The sequence below is a fragment of the Hippopotamus amphibius genome, chromosome 5 (assembly GCF_030028045.1).
Source record: "Hippopotamus amphibius kiboko isolate mHipAmp2 chromosome 5, mHipAmp2.hap2, whole genome shotgun sequence".
Classification (NCBI taxonomy): domain Eukaryota; kingdom Metazoa; phylum Chordata; class Mammalia; order Artiodactyla; family Hippopotamidae; genus Hippopotamus; species Hippopotamus amphibius.
This window is the reverse complement of record NC_080190.1, coordinates 13,726,852-13,746,112: the sequence shown is the minus strand read 5'-3', so window position 1 is coordinate 13,746,112 and position 19,261 is coordinate 13,726,852. Positions and strand designations below refer to the sequence as shown.

At 44.4% G+C, this 19,261-nt stretch overlaps 1 protein-coding gene across 2 annotated transcripts in view; it reads right to left on the bottom strand.

The window, feature by feature from the left end:
* Nucleotides 1-12,023: 12,023 nt before the first annotated feature.
* CACUL1 (CDK2 associated cullin domain 1) overlaps nucleotides 12,024-19,261 on the bottom strand; it is a 77,761-nt gene continuing 70,523 nt past the window's right edge. For both annotated transcript variants that reach the window (XM_057734992.1, XM_057734993.1), the window contains 2 exons: nucleotides 17,400-17,443; nucleotides 12,024-16,984 (listed from right to left, as the gene is read on the bottom strand). In XM_057734992.1, the coding sequence (XP_057590975.1) occupies nucleotides 16,944-16,984; nucleotides 17,400-17,443 (85 nt within the window). In that variant the 3' untranslated portion in view covers nucleotides 12,024-16,943. The remainder of the gene's footprint in view (nucleotides 16,985-17,399; nucleotides 17,444-19,261) is intronic.

Genomic DNA, 19,261 nt, shown 5'->3' with positions numbered 1-19,261 from the left:
ACTCCCAAGGGTTTCAAAATAGACACTCAACAAAGAATTGCTGAATGAACAACTACCTTGATGGGTGCAGGTTCCGGAGCCAGACCACCTGAGATTGTACCACGCTCGCTGGCTGTGCCACCTTGGACCAGTGCCTAACCTCTCTGAGCCTCGTAGAGCTGCTGGGAGGATAAGCCGAGATCACGCAGGTAAAGAGAGAGCATATGTAACATGGTGCTCAAGAAACGGTGGCAGCTGTGATGAGGGTGAAAGTCCACCTGCCCCTGGAAGACTGGTTTCCATCTGACGGGCCGTTGACTTCGGCCTGGTCTCGTCATCCATGCTGGGTCAGCATGTGTCCACAGAGAGAATTCTAGCAGCTGGTACTGTGGCTCGACACCTACCCCGGCTCTGCTTGCCAGAGGTCCCCTTCCCAGTGCTCCCGGAGTCCTGCCTCGTTGTTGGTCTACACGCCCCAGCTCCTGCTCTGCCCCCCCCCCACACACACCCCCAGAGGGTCACAACAGGGGGCCCCAAGGGTGGGGTAGCACCAGGGAGTCGCTGCTCAGGCATCCTGACTCCTGGCCAGGGCCCTCCCCTCTGCCAGGCGGCCTCAAATCCTCTCAGTAGGACACGTCCAAGATCAGTGCTCCAGAGACAATCTCCACATTGTCCTCATATGTCAGAATCGCTGCTGCTGGCATTCAAGGGCCCTGGTGACGAGCCCACTAGCCCAGAACTTGGAGGCCAAGGAGTCCGCACCAGACCTGGCTTATTTCCCCTCAGGGCCTGGCCTCATACCGAGAGGCCAGTGGAGCCCCTTGAATAACAACCCTGCTCTCGCCACCCCAGAATCTGTTTATTCACCAAGGCCACGTGGGTAACATCCAGGGATGAGAGTCTAAACAACTCTTGGTTAATGGCTTGGGGTCTGCCACATCCAAGAGGTAAGTTCTTTGTCTCTGCCGGGAAGGAAGCAGTCTCCTTGCTGTCTCAGGCATCGCATAGAGAATGCATTGACCTTAACAAATGTAGTGGTTGCAAGATTCTGTATCACCTCATCCAGGCTGCACCGAGTGCTCTGCCCACCCCAAACTCACAGATTGCAAAATACAAGGGCAAGAAGAGAGATGCCACCAAGTTCACCCTCCTTCCCCTGCATAATGAACGCAGCCAGGCCTGGTTGCCAGAGTAACCATTCAAAATCCATTCATTTGAGGAAATCAAGAATTCTGTTTATGCCCATTAATCTATATTAATAAAGCCTTGGACTGTAGAGGGCTCTGGGGGAGGGGGTCCAAACCAAAGCTTCCTCCCCTCCGTCCTAACCACCCCCAGCTGGCTGGGTAGTCACTCCACCCTAACTGGACCAGCAGACAATGGGCTCCCTGGGACTAAGCTGCCGCAGGGCTTGAGGGGCTGGCTGGAGAGGGGGATCCCCCCTGGGGAGGCTGAGAAGGCTCAGGGAGAAAGCCATTGTGAATTTCAGAAAATGCACCCTGCAGGCTGGGCCCCCACTGAAAGGCTCAGCTCCTCCCAGCCGCCACCAAGGGCTCTCTGTGTGTGAACCTATACAGGACGTGCCCCCTCAGCCCCCCACCCCAGGTCCTGGCACCAGTGTGGGTGCTCAGGGAACAGTGACAGAATTGATTTAAAAGATCAACTAAATTTGGGATTCTTATTTTAGCCCTAGAGGAGAGAAGTTGAAAAATGACTTAAGAATTAGCCTTCGTAGAAGTTAGAACCTTGGACTTGGTCTAGCCTGTGTCCCCATGTGGGGCGGGCCCCACGTGCATCTGAGTCACCTGGAGCGGGAGGCTGAAATGCAGGTTTCTGGGCCCTGCTCCAGACCTACAGAATCAGAATCTCGGAGGTGAGAGGTAGAGCAGGTAACAATCTCCCTGGGCGATAGCTCTGCATGCCCTGAAGTTCAGGAATGCCCCCTTCTCACCAGTAAGAACACGGGCAGCCGGTTGGCCAAAGGCCCCCAGCAAGGTAATGTCAGCAGGGGGCCTGGGGAGAGGAGAAACTCTGCTGTTGCTGAGGGGTGAGCGGCGGGGAGAGGAGTGGTGGCCAGGCCTTAGCTCGTTGGGAGGCAGGTAGATGGAAGGTTCTGACCTAAGGGGACTCGGGCTCTGGCAGCTCTTTCAACCTGGCAGGCAGAGCCTCAGCCCTGCAGGGTCTTCGGGAAGGAGCACATCTACTGGGCTGGGCTCCTGCTGCCGCGTGGCGGCCACTGAGCAGCAGAGGTGACAGTGCAGGGAATGGCTCAGTGGGGCTCTGCTTCGGGTCTGGCCATCTGTCTCTGCCACCCAACGGCTGTGTGACCCTGGGTACTTCTCTGAGTCCTGGCTCCTCCTCCGAAAATTGGGACTAGCTGGGGTTCCTGCTCCCTGGGCAAGCTGAGGGCGGGCGTGCGGGGTGGACCGAGAGGTGGTACAGCCGCTCAGCTGGGTTTTCCTCTCAGGTCCTTGCTGCTTCCCCGAGGCCCACCCTCATCGCTCCCTGTTTCTGAGCGGACAAAGGGGAGGAGGGAGAGCCAGGAGCTCCAGCTCTGCTCCCAGCCCTAAGCATCCCAACCCTCCTGCCTGGGGGCAGTGCCCCCACCCCTTCCTTCCCTGTTCCTGGCCCCGCCAGACTCCTTGCTTGGGAAGAGGCTGCCTGCCCACCCTGCAGGTAAGTGCTAACTCATCCTCTGTTTTATTAATCACATCTTTAACTGCCCACCAGGACCCGTGAGACCACAGTGAGGCTGCCAAGGTGGCCATGGAGAGTTAATAGCGTCCCAGCTGACAAATGAGCCAATCCAAGCAGCATTTTGGGGGGTAGAGGATTGCTTTCTAGTGAGCGTCCTAAAATGCTAAGGTGGCTCAGAGCCTCATTCCCAAGCTGGGGTCTGCAGTGTGAACCGTGACTGACAGCACAGCCTTTGGGGACAGATCCAGGTTGGACCACAGCTCTGACCCCTAACAGCTGAGGGACTTTGAATAAGTTACTGGATTTCTCTGAACCTCATTTACCCCATCTGTAAAATGGGGCTGAAGATGTTCATCGCTCCATCCTGGACTGCCTTGGGGATTAAGTGCCGCCGTGGATATGACGTGCTTCACCCACAGCCTGACAACTATCAGGCTCAATAATTGAAAGCTACTGTTACTACCCAAGGCTGTCCTGCCTGTGCCCGCAGCCTTGGACACCCAGGTATGGCGCTAATAAGATGGAAACGGTTCAGATTACCATGGAGATCGTCTAATCTAATCTGTAGAGCCTGCTCAGGGGCTGTTTATTGAGTTTAAAAGAAAACAGGAATCTAATTTTAGCCCAAAGAAGAGAAAGTTAAACGGCAACTTGAGTAATGGGCTCTGGCCAGACAGTATGATAATAGCTGCTGCTGTTTCCAGCACTTACCGTGTGATAACTGCTTTCCCTTAAAGAAGAAAAGTCATTTACATCCACTATAATTGTGGCTGCTATCATTCTCCCCGGGACTGTTACTAGCCCCACTTCTAGTACAAGCCCAGTGTATCTACAGGTGGGGAAACGCCAAGCAGAGTCGCAGCGGCAGAGCTGAAATGTACCTGCCTCCCTGGAACCATGCTCCTTCCTAGCAAGCACTGAGCACTGAATGTCAGGAGGAAAACGCAACGGCGGCTGATGCAGCACCAGTTCTCACACCTCTGTGTCTCCCCGGGGGAAGGGGACAGAGGACGCAGCCCCAAGCAGCCCTCCAACATCACTCACGAAGTGAACAGACACCACGGTACTGCCACAGCAGGTGCCAGCTCTGCCCAGGTGCGTGGGTGAGGCAGTGTCAGGAGGTGATGGCCCTGGGGGAAAGTGGGGGGAACTGGATTTATTGCCAGCTGGCTTCCCAGGGCCACCGCGTAACAGAAGCCGCTCTGGAACCAGACGGCCCGGGTCAGACCCCAGGCCTGAGCCTCTTGCGGACAGCAGGGGTATTACTAATAGCAGCAGAGGGAGGACACAGACACAAAGTGTGCCAGCACCAGGCACGGTGCTGCACAAAGCAAGCCCTTGCTAAGGGGGGCTTTCTCCCTGCATGGCCTCATTTCAAGAACGGACACTGAAGCCTTCAATTCAGCATCCCAGCTCAGAACATAGTGAGGCCCGGGGCCGGTGGGGCTCCTTCCAGATCTCGCCTGGCAGGGAATGGGAGGGCCGTTAGAGCCCGCTGTTTGGGGACATCGGTCACCAAACGGTGCCTGTCATCCACCCCCCCCACCCCACCCCCACACTGACCTGGCTCCCACTTTCCCAGAACATCACCTGTCCTCTCAGGATGTCAGGTCGCCCCTGCGAGCTCAGAAATGCTGGGATAGAAATACACCTATCGCTGCCTGGAGATTCAAAATGCGTTTTTTACTCTGTCAGGCACCTGGGCAAAAGCAATTTATAAATGGGCAGCTGGAGGAGAGCGTGGCTGGAAGTGTTTTGCAGTTTATTAACAGCACTGACCGGGGCTAGAAGACACGCAGTGTCCCGGCCTGGGGTGAGCCTACACCTGGGCTTCTCTGCAGGTGGGTGACCAAGGATGGGGGCTCTTAGGGACTGTGTGCCTGGTTACTCCATTCTGGGAACCTTGGATTTGGGATCGGCTGAGATATCTCCCATTTCTCCCCAGAGAGAAAATGCAGAAGAGGAAGAAATCGTCGTCTCCATCTTTCAAATGTGTTCATTTATTTGTTCACCACTTTATTTCAGAAAAGCTCCAAAGTGGGTAACAGAGACCCCATTTATAGGGAAAGGATCACACAAGAGTCCCCAAGAGACCTTCTGGGGAATTTAGGGCACTTGGGAGGCTGGTAGCAAACACTGACCTTCACTCCTTACAGTGAAGGAAGGGTGGTTACCAAGTGGAAGGCAGAGCCAGCCTTCAGGGGGACAGGAGCCTGGCAGCTCCAGGAGCTCAGCAGCTGGAAACCTAGCCCGGTCCCTGGGATCTCCACGCTTGGGAAGGGCCAGCTCCTGCCTCTTTCAGGCTTCAAATGGCTCTATTCACAATTCCATCTCCAGGGGAGAAAGCTGATTGGCTCAGGTAACATGCCCATCCAAAGGCTGAGGAAGGCAGGACACCTTCACCAGCCCCATCCAAACACTATGCTGAACAGGGAGGAGCAATTCTTTGAAGGAAATTATATGCAGAAGGGGAATGGAGGCTGAGCAAACCCAAACAACAGCTTGTGCCACCGTGGGCCAATTTCTTTGTTTTACAGATGAAGAGACTGGAGGTCAGAGTGGTTCAGCTACTTGCCTGGTGAGTTAATGGTGGAGCCAAAATTCCCAGCTGGATCCAAAGTCTGGGAAGAGGATCTTCCAGATCCTACAACAGGGTTCAGCCTCCCCGAGTACCTTTGACCTGGGCCTACATCTCTCTCCCTCCAAACAGCAATGATTAGCCACTCAATTGTATTTTCTGGTTGTGCAGGCAGGACAATTGTTTTAGCGTGGGGTGTCTCTGGCCCTGCTGACAGTGCCCACTCTTGACAGATCTGTTGGACACCTCTCTGTGTGCCCCAAACGTCCCATCTTCCTGAAAGCTGGGGCACCCAGCTGGGGCACCGTCTGCAGGTCCAGAGGCCACTCAAAGCATAGGAGCAGAGAATGCTGTTGAGACGGCCTGCTGGCTGAGGGCTCAGCACTCTTGACGTGACACTGTCTGGTCACAAGGAGGCTGAGTTCATGCCCCTTTGGACACCCCTGCCATCCGGGCAGCTCCACAGGAGGAGGGGAGCACTTGCTGGGCGCCCGCTCTGTACCAAGCCCTGTGTTATGGTTTCATCTTGAAGCCCTTACATCAACTCCTGCCAGTGTGTGATCATTAAGAACCAGCTGCTTTGTGACAGCTGGCTGGCCTTGGACAGGTCACTTCACATCTGTGAGGTCGTTTTCTCACTGGAAAACAGAGCTGTCACGAGTGTCAATTGAGACAGAGGAATAGAGTGCTTCCTGCAGTGCCAGGCACACAGTGAAGACTTGGTCAATGTAACCACAGAAGCAGTAACAGCAGTGGAACTTGTTATTCTGAGACCCGAGGAAGAGAAACACCAAAGCCATGGAAAAAGTGAAGATGAGAGCACTCTGGTTTTACAGCAGAGGAAACTGAGGCTCAGAGAGCTGACGTGACCTGCATGGGGACACACAACAGGTAGGATCAGGAACTACTGAGCCCAAACACATCTCTGAGTTTGGAGCTTATGTTCTCTCTACTGCAACACACAGCCTCTCAGAAGTCTGGTCCCTGTCCCAGCTCTGCACTTGCCCTCTAGCCTGTGTCTCTAGGTCCTCCGTGTCTCCTGCCCATAAGGGCTCACCCTGGGCCCGGACCAGAGATGGCCTCATGTGACTGGCGGTCTCGGCTCTTAAAAATGCTTTTACATCACCCCTCCCTAGAGCAACCGCCTTGCACCTGAATTTTCCCATTTCTCTTTCCAAGGTCCCCTTGCACCCCCGGTAAGATGGCACCCCACAGAGGAAAGCCCTTTCATGCCTGCTTTCTCCTCTTTGATCTCCTTTCCTATATTAGCAGATGGGCCTGGTGACTTTAACCTTCTTGCTGTACTTGTAGTTCTGAAGCAATTCCCCACTTTACACTGCCACCTTGGATTAGCTTGATTTAAGCATGATTTTCAGTAGACTCAAGAACTCCAGGTCTGTGGCAACTCAGGAGGGTCTGACTCTAACCAGGTTATCCTTGGAAAGCCCGAGAGCAGAGAGTGCGAGGAACCCAGAAGAGAGGGGGCCTCTGTAGAGCCCGGGGAAAACATCCAGCTCAGAGACAGGGCACCGAGGACTTCAACTGCTCCCCCATCAAAACTTCCTCTGATGGGCTGTGATGACATTTTCTCCAAAGTCAAGCCGGTGATACCAATGTCACTCCAGTTCTCTAACCCTGACTGGAAGCCAACATGTACCATCAACGACAGCAAGAGGATGCTATGAACAAAACACAAGTGATTCACATGACAGCTTGTTAAGCTCAGACCCTTCAATTTGAAGATGAACATTTTAACTCATCTCAAAACAGACCTTTGATGACAGACCTTAGAAATGAGCCACCAGCCCCAATAGCCACGTGCCCATTGGAATTACTGTGGCTCCCTGTACGGCTTCTAAGAGGAACTAGATGCTCAGATTCCTGCAAGAACTATTATTTCATGCCCCCTTATAAATTCTCTGAGAAACCCATGGTTTAACAACAACAACAACTCTCTTGGGGAAAGTTTTAGATTTACATATGCAAGAGTTGCAAACATAGTACAGCATTTCTATAAATCCTTCCCCCAGCTTCCCCTAGGGCTAGAACTTCACATAACCATGGTACATTCATAGAAACTAAGAAATCATCATCGGAGCAACGCCATTAACTAAGTCACAGATTTTGTCCAAATCTCTCCACTCACATCCTTTTTTGATCCCAGGATCCCACATTGTATTTGGTCACTATAACTCTGTAGTTACCTACACCCATGACAGCTTTTTGGTCTTCCCTGGTTTTTCATGACCTTGACACCTTTGAAAAGGAGCAGTCAGGTGTCCTGGAAAAAGTCCCCCACTTTGGATTTGGCTGACACTTTTCATGTGTAGACTTAGGTTATGGATTTGGGAGAAAATACCAGAGGTGAAGTGTCCTTCTCAGGGAATCACATCAGGGGGTAGGATACCAACATGACTCACTGCTGGGATGTGAACTGTTACCACTTGGTTAGGGGGCTGCCCCCCAGGTTTCTCTGTGATGAAGTTACTGTTTTTCCTTTTCCATACTCAGAATCCAGTCATTAAATCCAGCCCACACCTAGGGGAGGGTAATTAAGCTCCACCTCCTGAAGGCAGGAATATCAAAGAATTTGTATACATGTGTTAAAATGTAACTAATAAATATTTGGGGGATGGGATAACTTTGAGCTTAGGCAACTATCTTATTTCTCCTTCAACAACTTCCATCCACTAATTTAGCATTCATCAGCAGATCTTGTCTATAGCAACTATTACTGCGGTTTTCTAGTGGATTTTCTATTTCCCTCATTCTATTCTCCCATTCCCCCACGGTTGGTTTAAAAAAAAAAAAAAAAAAAGTGAGGTATCCTGAAAGGAGCGGCGGAACTCCACAAAGCTGAGGGACCGACAATGACACCACTCTCTTCCAGAAAATTGTAGTCTGTGTGCCCCCCACAAGGCAACCAGGCTTAGATTTTATTCTCTTACCTAAGAGTGTCTTTACAGTATTTTATGAGATGGAGAAATTTAAATCCCAAAAGAGGTATGTTGTTATTCCATAGCAACATTTTAAAAAGTATTGTCGATATTAAGTATGTTATATATTTTTTATTGATAAAAACATAAATGTTTGCAATTTGCCAACCTTTTTTTGTGGTGACAAGTCCCTGTCAGTAATATGCAATCAAGAAGGTATTTAAAAAACAAACAAAAAACTAGACTTTATCTGACCCTTTCAGGTAAAGATGATATACTAGCAATGAGTAAGAAAGTAGTTATTTTTCCTAAAGAAAGTCATGTTAAGAGCATCTTGAAAATGGCTAGACAGACATGTTTCCAGCTTTATTAAAACATGCTGCCAAAAACTCTCACCTGTAAAAACTCATAAGTGCACACACAACCTTGGGCACTAAAATTCAAAAGTGAGTTTCAGTAGGTTTTGAACCCATTGTTAACAATAAAAATACCACACTCGCAATTACTGAGCAAGAACAAGTTAGTGACAGTGAGAAAGATGGAAATTTATTATAAAGATTTCAACAAACACTTTTTTTAAGACTAGTAGATGGAACTGAAAACTGTATTTTTCAGAAAGCAGAGTCATCCGGAGCCACAGATCTTAATGAAGTGGCTTTTTCAGCTACAACAGCCATTAAAACTTAGCATTAAAATAAACTTACCTTAGAATCAGACATGAAGTTGTTTTTATCGTTACGGGTTAAAGCTAGGAGTTTCAAAAATAATGAAGCATCTTTAATCATATGGCTCTCACTAAAATTTTCAGAAAAAGTAAAAGGTTGCTTTTTACCACAATACACACAAAAAATATTTTAAAACATTTTCACCGCATCTTTTTTTCATTTCTATTTTTTTTCTTACATGTATTAGTATAGTACACAGACATCAATTTAAAAATATATATGCATATACAAATACTGGGGGTGGTGCTCTACACAGTGCAGTCAGGTGACTGGTTTACACAGGATTCTGTTTTCAGACCATTGCTTACATTCTTAGAACAAACTTCACCTCAAGAAAATATAAACTGCATTGTCTTCTAGTTTTCATGACTTTAATTTACATTTTTAGTCCATCTGGAGCTTCTTTTTGGCGAACGGTATGACTGAATTTTCTCCAGTTGTATCAGCACCTTTGACTGAATAATCCATCATGATCAGAATCATTTAAGAAAGCCACATTTTACATACTAAAAATTCTTATAAGCATTTGAGTCTATTTTAAACCATCTTCCGCTAACATCTATTTTTATACCAGTGTAAAAATTTAACTGCAATTAAAAAAATGGTTTTTGAGCAAGTCCCTCTTCTCTTCCCCTTCTTCCAATGAAGATTTTCTTAATCTCATCTGCTTATACTTCCATATGAATTTTTAATTTATATTTAAAATACTTTTGGCATTTGGACTGGCTTTGTGCTGAATTTAGATATTAACTCAAGAACTGACACGTTTACAACGGTCAAAATGTTCCTATCCTCGAGTGCTTATAAGCCCATGTTCCTCTCCGTTCCCGCTCCCCTCAACCCCACACCCAAGAAAGCCATGATCTTGAATGTTAATAATTCTTTCTTTTCTCTACAGTTTTACTACTTATGACTCCCTAAACAACATACTGTTTTTCCTGGTTGTGAACTTTATATAAAGGTACCCAGACCGACTGTACTCTTCCGACTTGCTTCTTTTTAACTCAACATGATTTCTGAGGCTTACCCACACTGATGCACAAAGCTCTACCCTGCATTTAGGGCTCCACAGAATCCCACTGCACACATATAACTTCATCTATTCATTTTACTGGAGGTGGGCAGCTGGCTCTCTCTTTCCCTCCTTTTTGGTTATTGCAAATAATGCTGTTGTGACCATTCCTGTACATGTTTCCTGGGTATATACACCTAAGTTTCTCTAAAAGCATAAATCCTGGGCTATAAGATATACCTGTTCAACTTCACTAGGTAATAGTTTTCCAAAGTGGTAGTACTGGCTTACATGCCAAGAGTAGCAGATTAAAGTTCCTGTTGTCATAATCTCTCCAATTTTTGGTATTTTCTGACTTTTTTCCCCTCTTTATTTTTGTATTGTAGTTGGTTTACTATGTTGCATTAATTTCTGACATACAGTAGTGATTTGTATATATATATAAATTATATACTTTTTCATATTTTTCCATTATGGTTTATTATAGGATAGTGAATACAGTTCCCTGTGCTACACAATAGGACTTTGTTGTTAATCTGTTTTATATATAGTATTTTGTATTTGCTGATCCCAAACTCCTAATTTATCCCTCCCCCCTTTTCTGACTTAACTGTTACCAATTTGGTAACTAGGAAACGGTATTATATTTATGGTTTTAATGTGCATTTCCTGATTACTAATAAGGTTGGACATTTTTTCACGTTTATGGGCCATTTCTGCTTCTTTTTCTGTGAAATGCCTACTTGTGGTTTTGCCCATTTCTCTCCTGAATTGTTGCTTTGTTGTTGATTTGCATTCAGGTGCTTTTTAGCAGTTTGTGTATATATCATGATTATCTGTATCTTGTTCCAGTTTGGGCTTCTTTTTTTCACTCTATGGCATGTTTGGTAAATGAAAGTACTTACTATCAATGCAGCCAAATTATTTACCTTTTAACTAATGGTTTGCACTTTCTATCTTACCTTCCCCAAAGTCATAAAAATATTCTTCTATATCGTCTTCTAAGTTTTATAGTTTTGACTTTAAACCAGTAAATCTTTAATCCACTTGGGACTGACTTTTGTGCCTGGTGCAAGGTTGAAGTCCAGTTCATTTTTTTCCTTTGTAAGGAATTACTGAAGCCCCATTTATTAAATAATCCATCCTCCTCCCACTGATCTGCAATGCCTACGTTTAAAAAAATTAGGTTCTTGCACATGAGTAGGTCAGTTACCAAGTTCTTTATTCCTGTCCATTCATCTGCTTATAACCTCTGTGCCAACTCCACAGTGTTTTAATCACTCACTGTATTTTACAGTAAGTTTTATACTCTGGTCGTGCCAGCTCCCCTCACATTTCGCCTTTTTTAGGAATATCTTGGATATCCTTGGTCCTTTGCTCTTCCATTTATATGTTAGGATCAGCGTGTCAAGTACCATTGGGATTTTTTGCTGGAATTAATCTCTTAACAAATTTGGAGAAAGAGATGAGACCTAGATGATCTTCTTACCCATCTCTCCATTTATTCTGGTCAACAAAGGTGCTTTTTTAAAATTACCATTTTCTCATTAAAAGGCGCCTATACATTTTATTAAGACTTTTAGGTACTTTATGTTTTTTTGTTTCTACTGTTAAATTCTGTTTCTCAATAATATTTAAAAAATTTAAACCCATTACTGCTTGTGGCTGCTGCATGAAAATGTAACTGACATTCGCATATTGATTTTGTTCCAGCAAACTTGATAAACTCATAAATCTTCTAATCTGCCTTGTAGATATTTTGGGTTTTCATAGATAATCTGATCATACGTTGTTAACCTGTTAATAGATGAGTTACATTAATTGATTTCCTAACATTAACCAATTTGCATTCCTGAGATAAATCCAATTTGGTCATCACTGATCATCATCACACACACACACACACACAGCTTTTTTTTAAATCACTGGTACAGGGGTCAAGGTGGACACTCACCCTGAGGGCTAACTGACCAGTGGTAGAATACCGAGTGTCGTTACCATTTAGGAGGCAGCATGAATGTACTGTATGCAAAACGATATATTCTGTATTCAAACAAAAGTTCTGGCAAACCAGGTACCAACATAACAAGGCCAAGGACATCTGTACAAGATTTATTTCATTAACCACAATGTTTTAGAGCGATGGTATACACCCTAATACAGAAGGAGTGATTCAAAATCCATCAAGAGTTAAAGGTCAGAGCCAAAGCCAGTGGCTTTGAATCCCCAGTCAGTAAGTTTCATCCACCATTTTGTTTTTCTTGGATTAGTAAATGAGCTGGTGTACAGAACACCCTGTTCTAAGCGCCACCATGCTTTCTGACAAACAAGGACCACCAGGGACTAGACTTCATTGCTTCATCCTTGCTCTGGCTATGCTGGTGGGTGGCAAAAGCCTCTTGCCTGCATTTGGCCTCCCATTTATTAAGCATTCCTGTCTCCAGCCATAGCTTCCCACAACATCACATCTGAATTGCATGGCTGTAATATTGACAAACAGGACTAATGAGAGCAATGAAATTGCCATCTGCTTAACAAAACATACCCTTCTAAGAGAATATCCACAGTCTTATTGCATTTAGTACATAGTCACAATATTGAAATGACATGTGAGAATCAATACAAAATATTTATTTTTTCAAACCACAGAATTCACCCCAGAGCCACACTATATAAATTTCCCAGAATTGTAAGCCATTAACATTGCATTTGTAAACAATGCAATCCAGCCAGAAATGAAGCTAATTTCCAATCAGCAGGGGTACAGGTATACACTAGGGTCCTATAAGAATGTACCTCTGATTAGCATTTTCTTTAATTCTCCCACAGCCACTCTACCAACGTAAGCAGAAATACTATATGTACTTGTGCCACTTGGCTCTGGAAAGAGGCTCAAAATAGGGTCTTGGCCAGTGGCGATGGGAAAGTATCAATGACTTAGTTAATAAACAGTGGGGACAGAAAAGGAGTCATTTCCCTTGGAAAGAACAAGGGTCCTTTCATGCATCCTTGTGGTCAGAAACTGGGGCAAATTTAAACAAGGTAATAAAAATAGTCGGAAAGCCATTTCTCCACGAACTACTATGACCTCTATTTTAACTTCTGATAAACATGAACTTCATCTTATGCAATCTTATTGAAAACAGTAATCACAACCAAAAAGGTCCTTATAGACCTCTTCTAGGTGTCAGTCAAGGTATTCACATTTCGATCTTACATTTTCAAGTCCCCTTAAAATGCCTAAACCTGGATTAAAGTAAACAATACACTGAAGCTCAACGAGACACCATGAAAAACAAAAATCCAAACAATGACTGGATAGCTAATGTAGGGGGGGTTCTGTTTTGCTTTTTCATTGTAAAGGTTTTTTTTTAATATCTCAGATTAGTGTATATTCATAAAACAATGTTATCTAATAATAGCTGCTTTATTAGACACGAATTTTAGTTCAAGGGCAATGCCTCTTGCATAATAATCATGGAAATAATAAACTGCAATAAAACAGAAAAACCACAGAAGAAAACAGAGCCAGTCTCAATAAGAAGATGGCAAAATCTGGAAGGGTTACCCTGGGAGATTAAACAGGCTTATTTAAATACTATGATACAAGCACTGCTTCCTGCTCACTTTTTAACTCCAGAAACCAATCTTGTTTGCGAGATCACCATTACCCTTGCTAGTACATGTGCACAGACCACCACTCTGAAGTTCTCCTTTTGTGCTGAAAAACTTTCAAATCCCTTGTTTGGTTAGTACAGACTATTGCGAGGTGATGCGTGTGCAAACTCTTCCTGAGGAATTCTTTATGTGTGCAAATTTGCAACCTGACAGAAAGCACAGCACGTAGCACGGGGAGTGACAGCTTTCCTGGGCTGTAGCACTGGAGACGCGCGTGCGTGTTAACCACAGTGGGCATCCAGTCTTCCGCAATCTCACTTACTCACAAATGGGCTTCCATCCCACACCCCAAAGGAAGGGAGGGGAACCGCCTTGAACTTGCAAAAGGGATAGGAAAAAAAGGTAACTTTTCCACAAAATTTAATAATGCACAAATCATGCACCCAGGTTTTTGTTTCTTCTCATTAACTCTACCTAAGAACTAGTAGATTAAGAGTCACAACACCAGGTTTTGCTCTCTGCCCCACAGAAAACAAAGCAATCGGGTTAGGGTGCAGCTGTGACAACAGAGGATATGAGATGACACTGTTACTGAAGCTTAAGGTCAACCTTAAAATAAGTGCCGTTTCTCAAAACGACAATCACCCACTGATGTTACCCTGTCACCATTCCAAGGTGAGTGAACTGGTTTTCTTTGGAGGGTCTGGTTTCAGGCTGCACACACACTAGTCAGTTTGGCCAAACCAACTGCATGTGTTGACTCATGAGACAATCAACCTGCCTTACAATTTTCTGCCTTTGATGATTTGGGCCCCACAAAAAGCCAGTTTTAACTGGGGTGCAGAAACTATATACTGTACTGGCAAGGAGAATACAAGTAAACACAAGAAGAAAATACTTTTAGGCAAACAGTGCTTAGTCAATACAAAATGAAGGCAAACCTATTTCCTCTCATGTTGCAAACCAAGAAATTTGTTAAGAATCCCAATTAAATAAGCAAGGTCAATATTGACTTAAAATAAAGAAACAGGTTCTTCATGCTGCAATGTACCTCAAGGGGCCAAAATGAGTAAGAACTAGGTCGAATGCACTGGGAGAAGGTGTATACTCTTTCTACAGTGCCTTCCAATCACGGCTTTGCACCACTAAGCCCTCACCCACAGCGAGCTGCAGCCACTGTGCAAAAATTTAGAGAAATTAAATTCTGCAGACTTTACTGTGCCTACTTTGTTAACACATACATAATACTAAAAAGACAATAGAAAATATTTCTCCATTAACTTAATAATGCAAAAAGCATCCAAAGATTTTAATGCCAATCCACATCCTAATACAATGCTTTTTATAGGGAAAGTTTCGTTGTGGGCCAAAGAATACTCCCTTCCCAGAAAAAGCATTTGGATCTATTACTAGGATACTGAAGAATTCATCCACATTTAAAGGAACATTCCAATTTTATTCTTTTCAGAAATGTTATTAAAACCGCTCAAGAGTTCAGTTGCAGGTGTTATTTATAAGCCTGCAGCAAGCATTCCATTAAGTAAAATTTGAACTTCATGATAAAATGGAACTCTTCCTTGATATTAGAATGTTACTGGTGTAGCAAATCAAATGGTACAGGGCACAGTGAGAGCCTGTATGTACTCTTATAGTAATTCAGTGTTCAACCCAAGATGTTCACGGAGTTAAAAGAGCCCAATCCAAAGCCCTCCTCAAAATCCACCAACTCTGGTTGATAAGAACTTAAAAAATAAATCTGACACCCTTCACTTTTGCTTCTCTGAATACTAATTTTACAAAAGAGGATTTCTATTAGATGGCTGACTTGCTCCTAACACCACACTTCTAAGTCGCTCCCCCAGCCCACTCCTCCAAAAAGGACCAAGTGAATTGGCACAGACAACTCTATGAACAGCCTGCAAATCAGAAGTGTGATGATCGGCATCCCCGATATATCTTCTTTTTTTGCCCTTAGTTCTCTGAAGAGGTAAATATTAGTCTGACATAGCTGACATAGCCACACAGAGTCAAGCATACGCTCAATTTAGATTTAAGCAAAACTGAGAAGAAAAATGTTTTTTCCCTTGCTGTATCTTTCTATTTTACTTTGCCTTTCAAAAACAACTTGGAATAAGCTTCAGAGTCTTTTACAAGGAACTAAATAGCACTGTGGGTGTATGGAAGCAGAAAATATAGCTTGGCCACAGCCGGAAGGAAACCTTAAAACAGCAGTGATACTTCTTCTCCATTATACTCGAATATAATGTTTTAAAAGACACAGACTGCAGACTTTTCTTAAGTACTTATCTCACCCATTTAAAATGAAATCGATCAGGAATCCCACTCCACTTATTACGTGCGAATTTAATAACCGTTATCTGCTTCCTAGAGCATCATAGGAACCAGCTTTTCCGTTGGGAAATTCTCAACAATATTAAAAAGGGAGCTTTAGTGCTAACGTACCGCCCAGTCCTAAACGAGCATAATGCCAACACTCCAGCAGCCGGTGAGAGCGTGTGAAGTGACAGAGGGAATGGAAATGCTCGATGAGAGCTGGTCCCCAACATCAACATGAACACGCCACGGTGATGCAGGAGGAAATCTGACCAACGTGCAACATGTTTCTATCTTCCCACTTATTTAGCATCCTGCTATGAAATCACACCTGACATCTTGGTGAGTTAGTCTGTGATACCATCTGCTTTTTCAGGAAGCACTGGTGAGTTAGACAACATGGTCACAGAGCTGCAAAGTGCACAAAGCTCAAGGCACAAGAGTAGGAAAGAGTTGTGAACTGATGGGGGTGAGGGGAGAAGTGTTATTGAAAGCAGAGCTAGCATTTTACTGTAAGAAGACTGCCTAATGCTAAGCAAAGACCAACTCTTTTAAAGGGGTTTGTTTTGGTTAGGGGTGAAAAATACTGTACTGTAATGATCTGCTTGATTTCAAAGCAAAAGATATCTTGATGTGTGAAACCAATATGCCAAAGTGCCAAGGCCACAAATGAACAAAACAAGTGCTTAAAAAAAAAAAAAAGATTCTTCTGCTTTTATATTTTTGGAGGAAGCTGCTGATTTTGGCTGCTGGATCTCACTTAGCAATGGTCACCCTTCATGATGCTTGTTCCTCACGGAATCTGTAGATAAACTCATTAGAAGATTGTCCCATTTCGAAATCATCCCCAAGTCTAGCAGCAACTGTTTTTTTGTTTGTTTTTGTTTGTTAGTTTTTTGTTTTTTAAAATTACAAACCAAAGTAAGAAGTCCAACATCCTCTTCCAAGAACAGCTTGGTGACAGAGCTCCTGAGTGTCTGCAGGACCCCGCTGTGCTCTGAATACAGTCTCTGCAGCTCCAGTGTGTCCTCTTTTCAGAAAGGAAAGTACATTCAATACATTCACTATCTGTACCCTCTGGAACTTGCACATGCTGATGAGCTGTCTGAAAGAAACATCGGAACAGGAAAAAGTATCAACAGCAGAGAGCATCTGATAATGGTAGGAATCTGTTTATTTGACATGTATTTCTCAGCCTTCTCCCAACCCCCTAAAAGGAGATCAGAAAAAAACCTCAAAACCATGTGGTTCTGAAGGAAGTGAAAGGGGACCATATCATCAGGAACCGAGTCTGGGCCCTTATCTCATTCGAATGGAGACTACAGAACTGTCAGCCTCTTGACAACTGCCTGAGAACCACCACCAGCAACTGGGCTTCGGAGCTGCCATGGCTTACAAAACAGTCTGACCCTGACCACACACAGTGCCCTTGGAGACCACAACGCTGTGGATATCATTACAGCCAGTGGCTACCTTACATCACAGACCCATCAAAGATGGTAAGAAACATCATTACTTACTATAAGCCAACTCATCCCCAGCTCTCTTCCGGGACTGGTCACCTCTGGGGATAAGAAAAGAAGAGGGAGTCAACAGAACTGACTGACACCTTCACACAACAAAGTAGGAGAAATGAACTGGCATAACTGATAATGCAAGTAGAGCAGGTATTACAGTTCTAACAACCTATTTTAAAAGACATTAAACAAACTGTAGCTGAGTCATTTATAACCTGAATATTCTTAGCTAAAAGATGCTATCTTTTAAACACAGAAAGCTATTAAATGAAGGAAGGATTACCTACAAAGATGGTTTACACTGGGTCCTAGAGATCAGTTGACTAAAATGTCTTTGAGGACAAATCTGGGCTCTACTATCAACATCCCTGGTGACCTACATATAATAGGGCAAATTTCAAATATGAAATAGAAAAATTCAAAATCTTCCCCTAAAAGCCGTATTATGGGACTAAAAACTGCTTAAAGCTATTGAAAAATCTCAGAATCTTAATGCACATAAATACCCTTCTTGTAGACAGAAGAACATGAACCTTTACATATAGTAACCAGTTCATCCTAAACACCTACAGAAGTTCTAGTTCCACTTTAGAGTTAAGAAAATAGAGGTCTGATTAAGTCCTATGCTACCTGTAAATCCTATTTTTGTCTCTCCAGTTTCTCAGACAACAGTCTAGACAAATGACTAAAATGCTTAAGTGATGAGTAATAATAACCAATCCATCAGCTTTTTCTTCCCTGGTCTCTTAGCAGCACTTATGCAGTTCACCTCTTCCTTCCTGAAACACTCCGAGCTCTGCCCAACACTCTGTCCTTGGCCACTTGTGCTTCTCCATGATACTCTCTTTAGTCTAGGACAGCAGTCACACCAGTCCTGTGACTTCAAATACAATCCATTTGCCAACAGCTCCCAGATTTCTATTTCCAGCTCTGACTTCCTCCTGACACTTCGGACTTGTAGATTCAGCTGCCTCACTGCCATTGTCACCTGGATGACTTCCACGTACTGGCCACTCTACAATGGCCAGAATGCACTCACTCCATCCCGACTCCTTCCTCAGACTTCTTAGTAAATCTCACCACCGCCCATCCAATTACTCAGGCCAAAATCCAAGCTCATCCTTGATTTCTCTCTTCCCTCACTCTGGAGCATTCTGTCCCAACACATATCCAAAATCAATCTCTCCTCACCCCACGGCTATAACCCCAATCCAAGACACTATTATCTCCCCTCTATGCCACTGCAAAAGTCTTAGTATTTGTCCAGACAAGAACCAGAGTGATCCTATGTAAAAGCAAATATAAGATTATTTCACGCCTCTGATTAAAGCCCTTCAGTAGCTTTCCACTAAAGTTAAAAAAAAAAAATTCAAATTCATTTTCCCAGTCCTGTGAAATATGGCTCCTGCCTACCTCTCCATGCTCATTTTCTACCTTTGTTCACTTTACTTCAGCCACTCTGGCCCTCTTTCTGTCCTTTGGATATGTTAGCACTTCTGCACTTACTATTTTCTCTGCCTGTAACACAACACTCTTCCCCCGACGCACCCACGTGGCTGTCTCCTTACGGTTTAGCTGGAATTCTCCTCCTCGGGCCATTACATCACCAAGTGAGCTGGAACAGCCCCTGGTGCATGCCCTGGTCACTCACTCTCTATCCTATACTCTGTTTCATTTTCTGCCTAGCATTTATTATTATTTGGAACAATCTGTTTACATGTTTGTTATTTATCTCCCAACAGCAGAGCGTAAGCTCCATAAAAACAGGAACTCTGCCTGTCTTGTTCACCCAGTACTTACAGCATTGTCTACCATGTAGTAGAAAATATGAAATATTTGCTGAATTAACAAATTAGTGAATAATT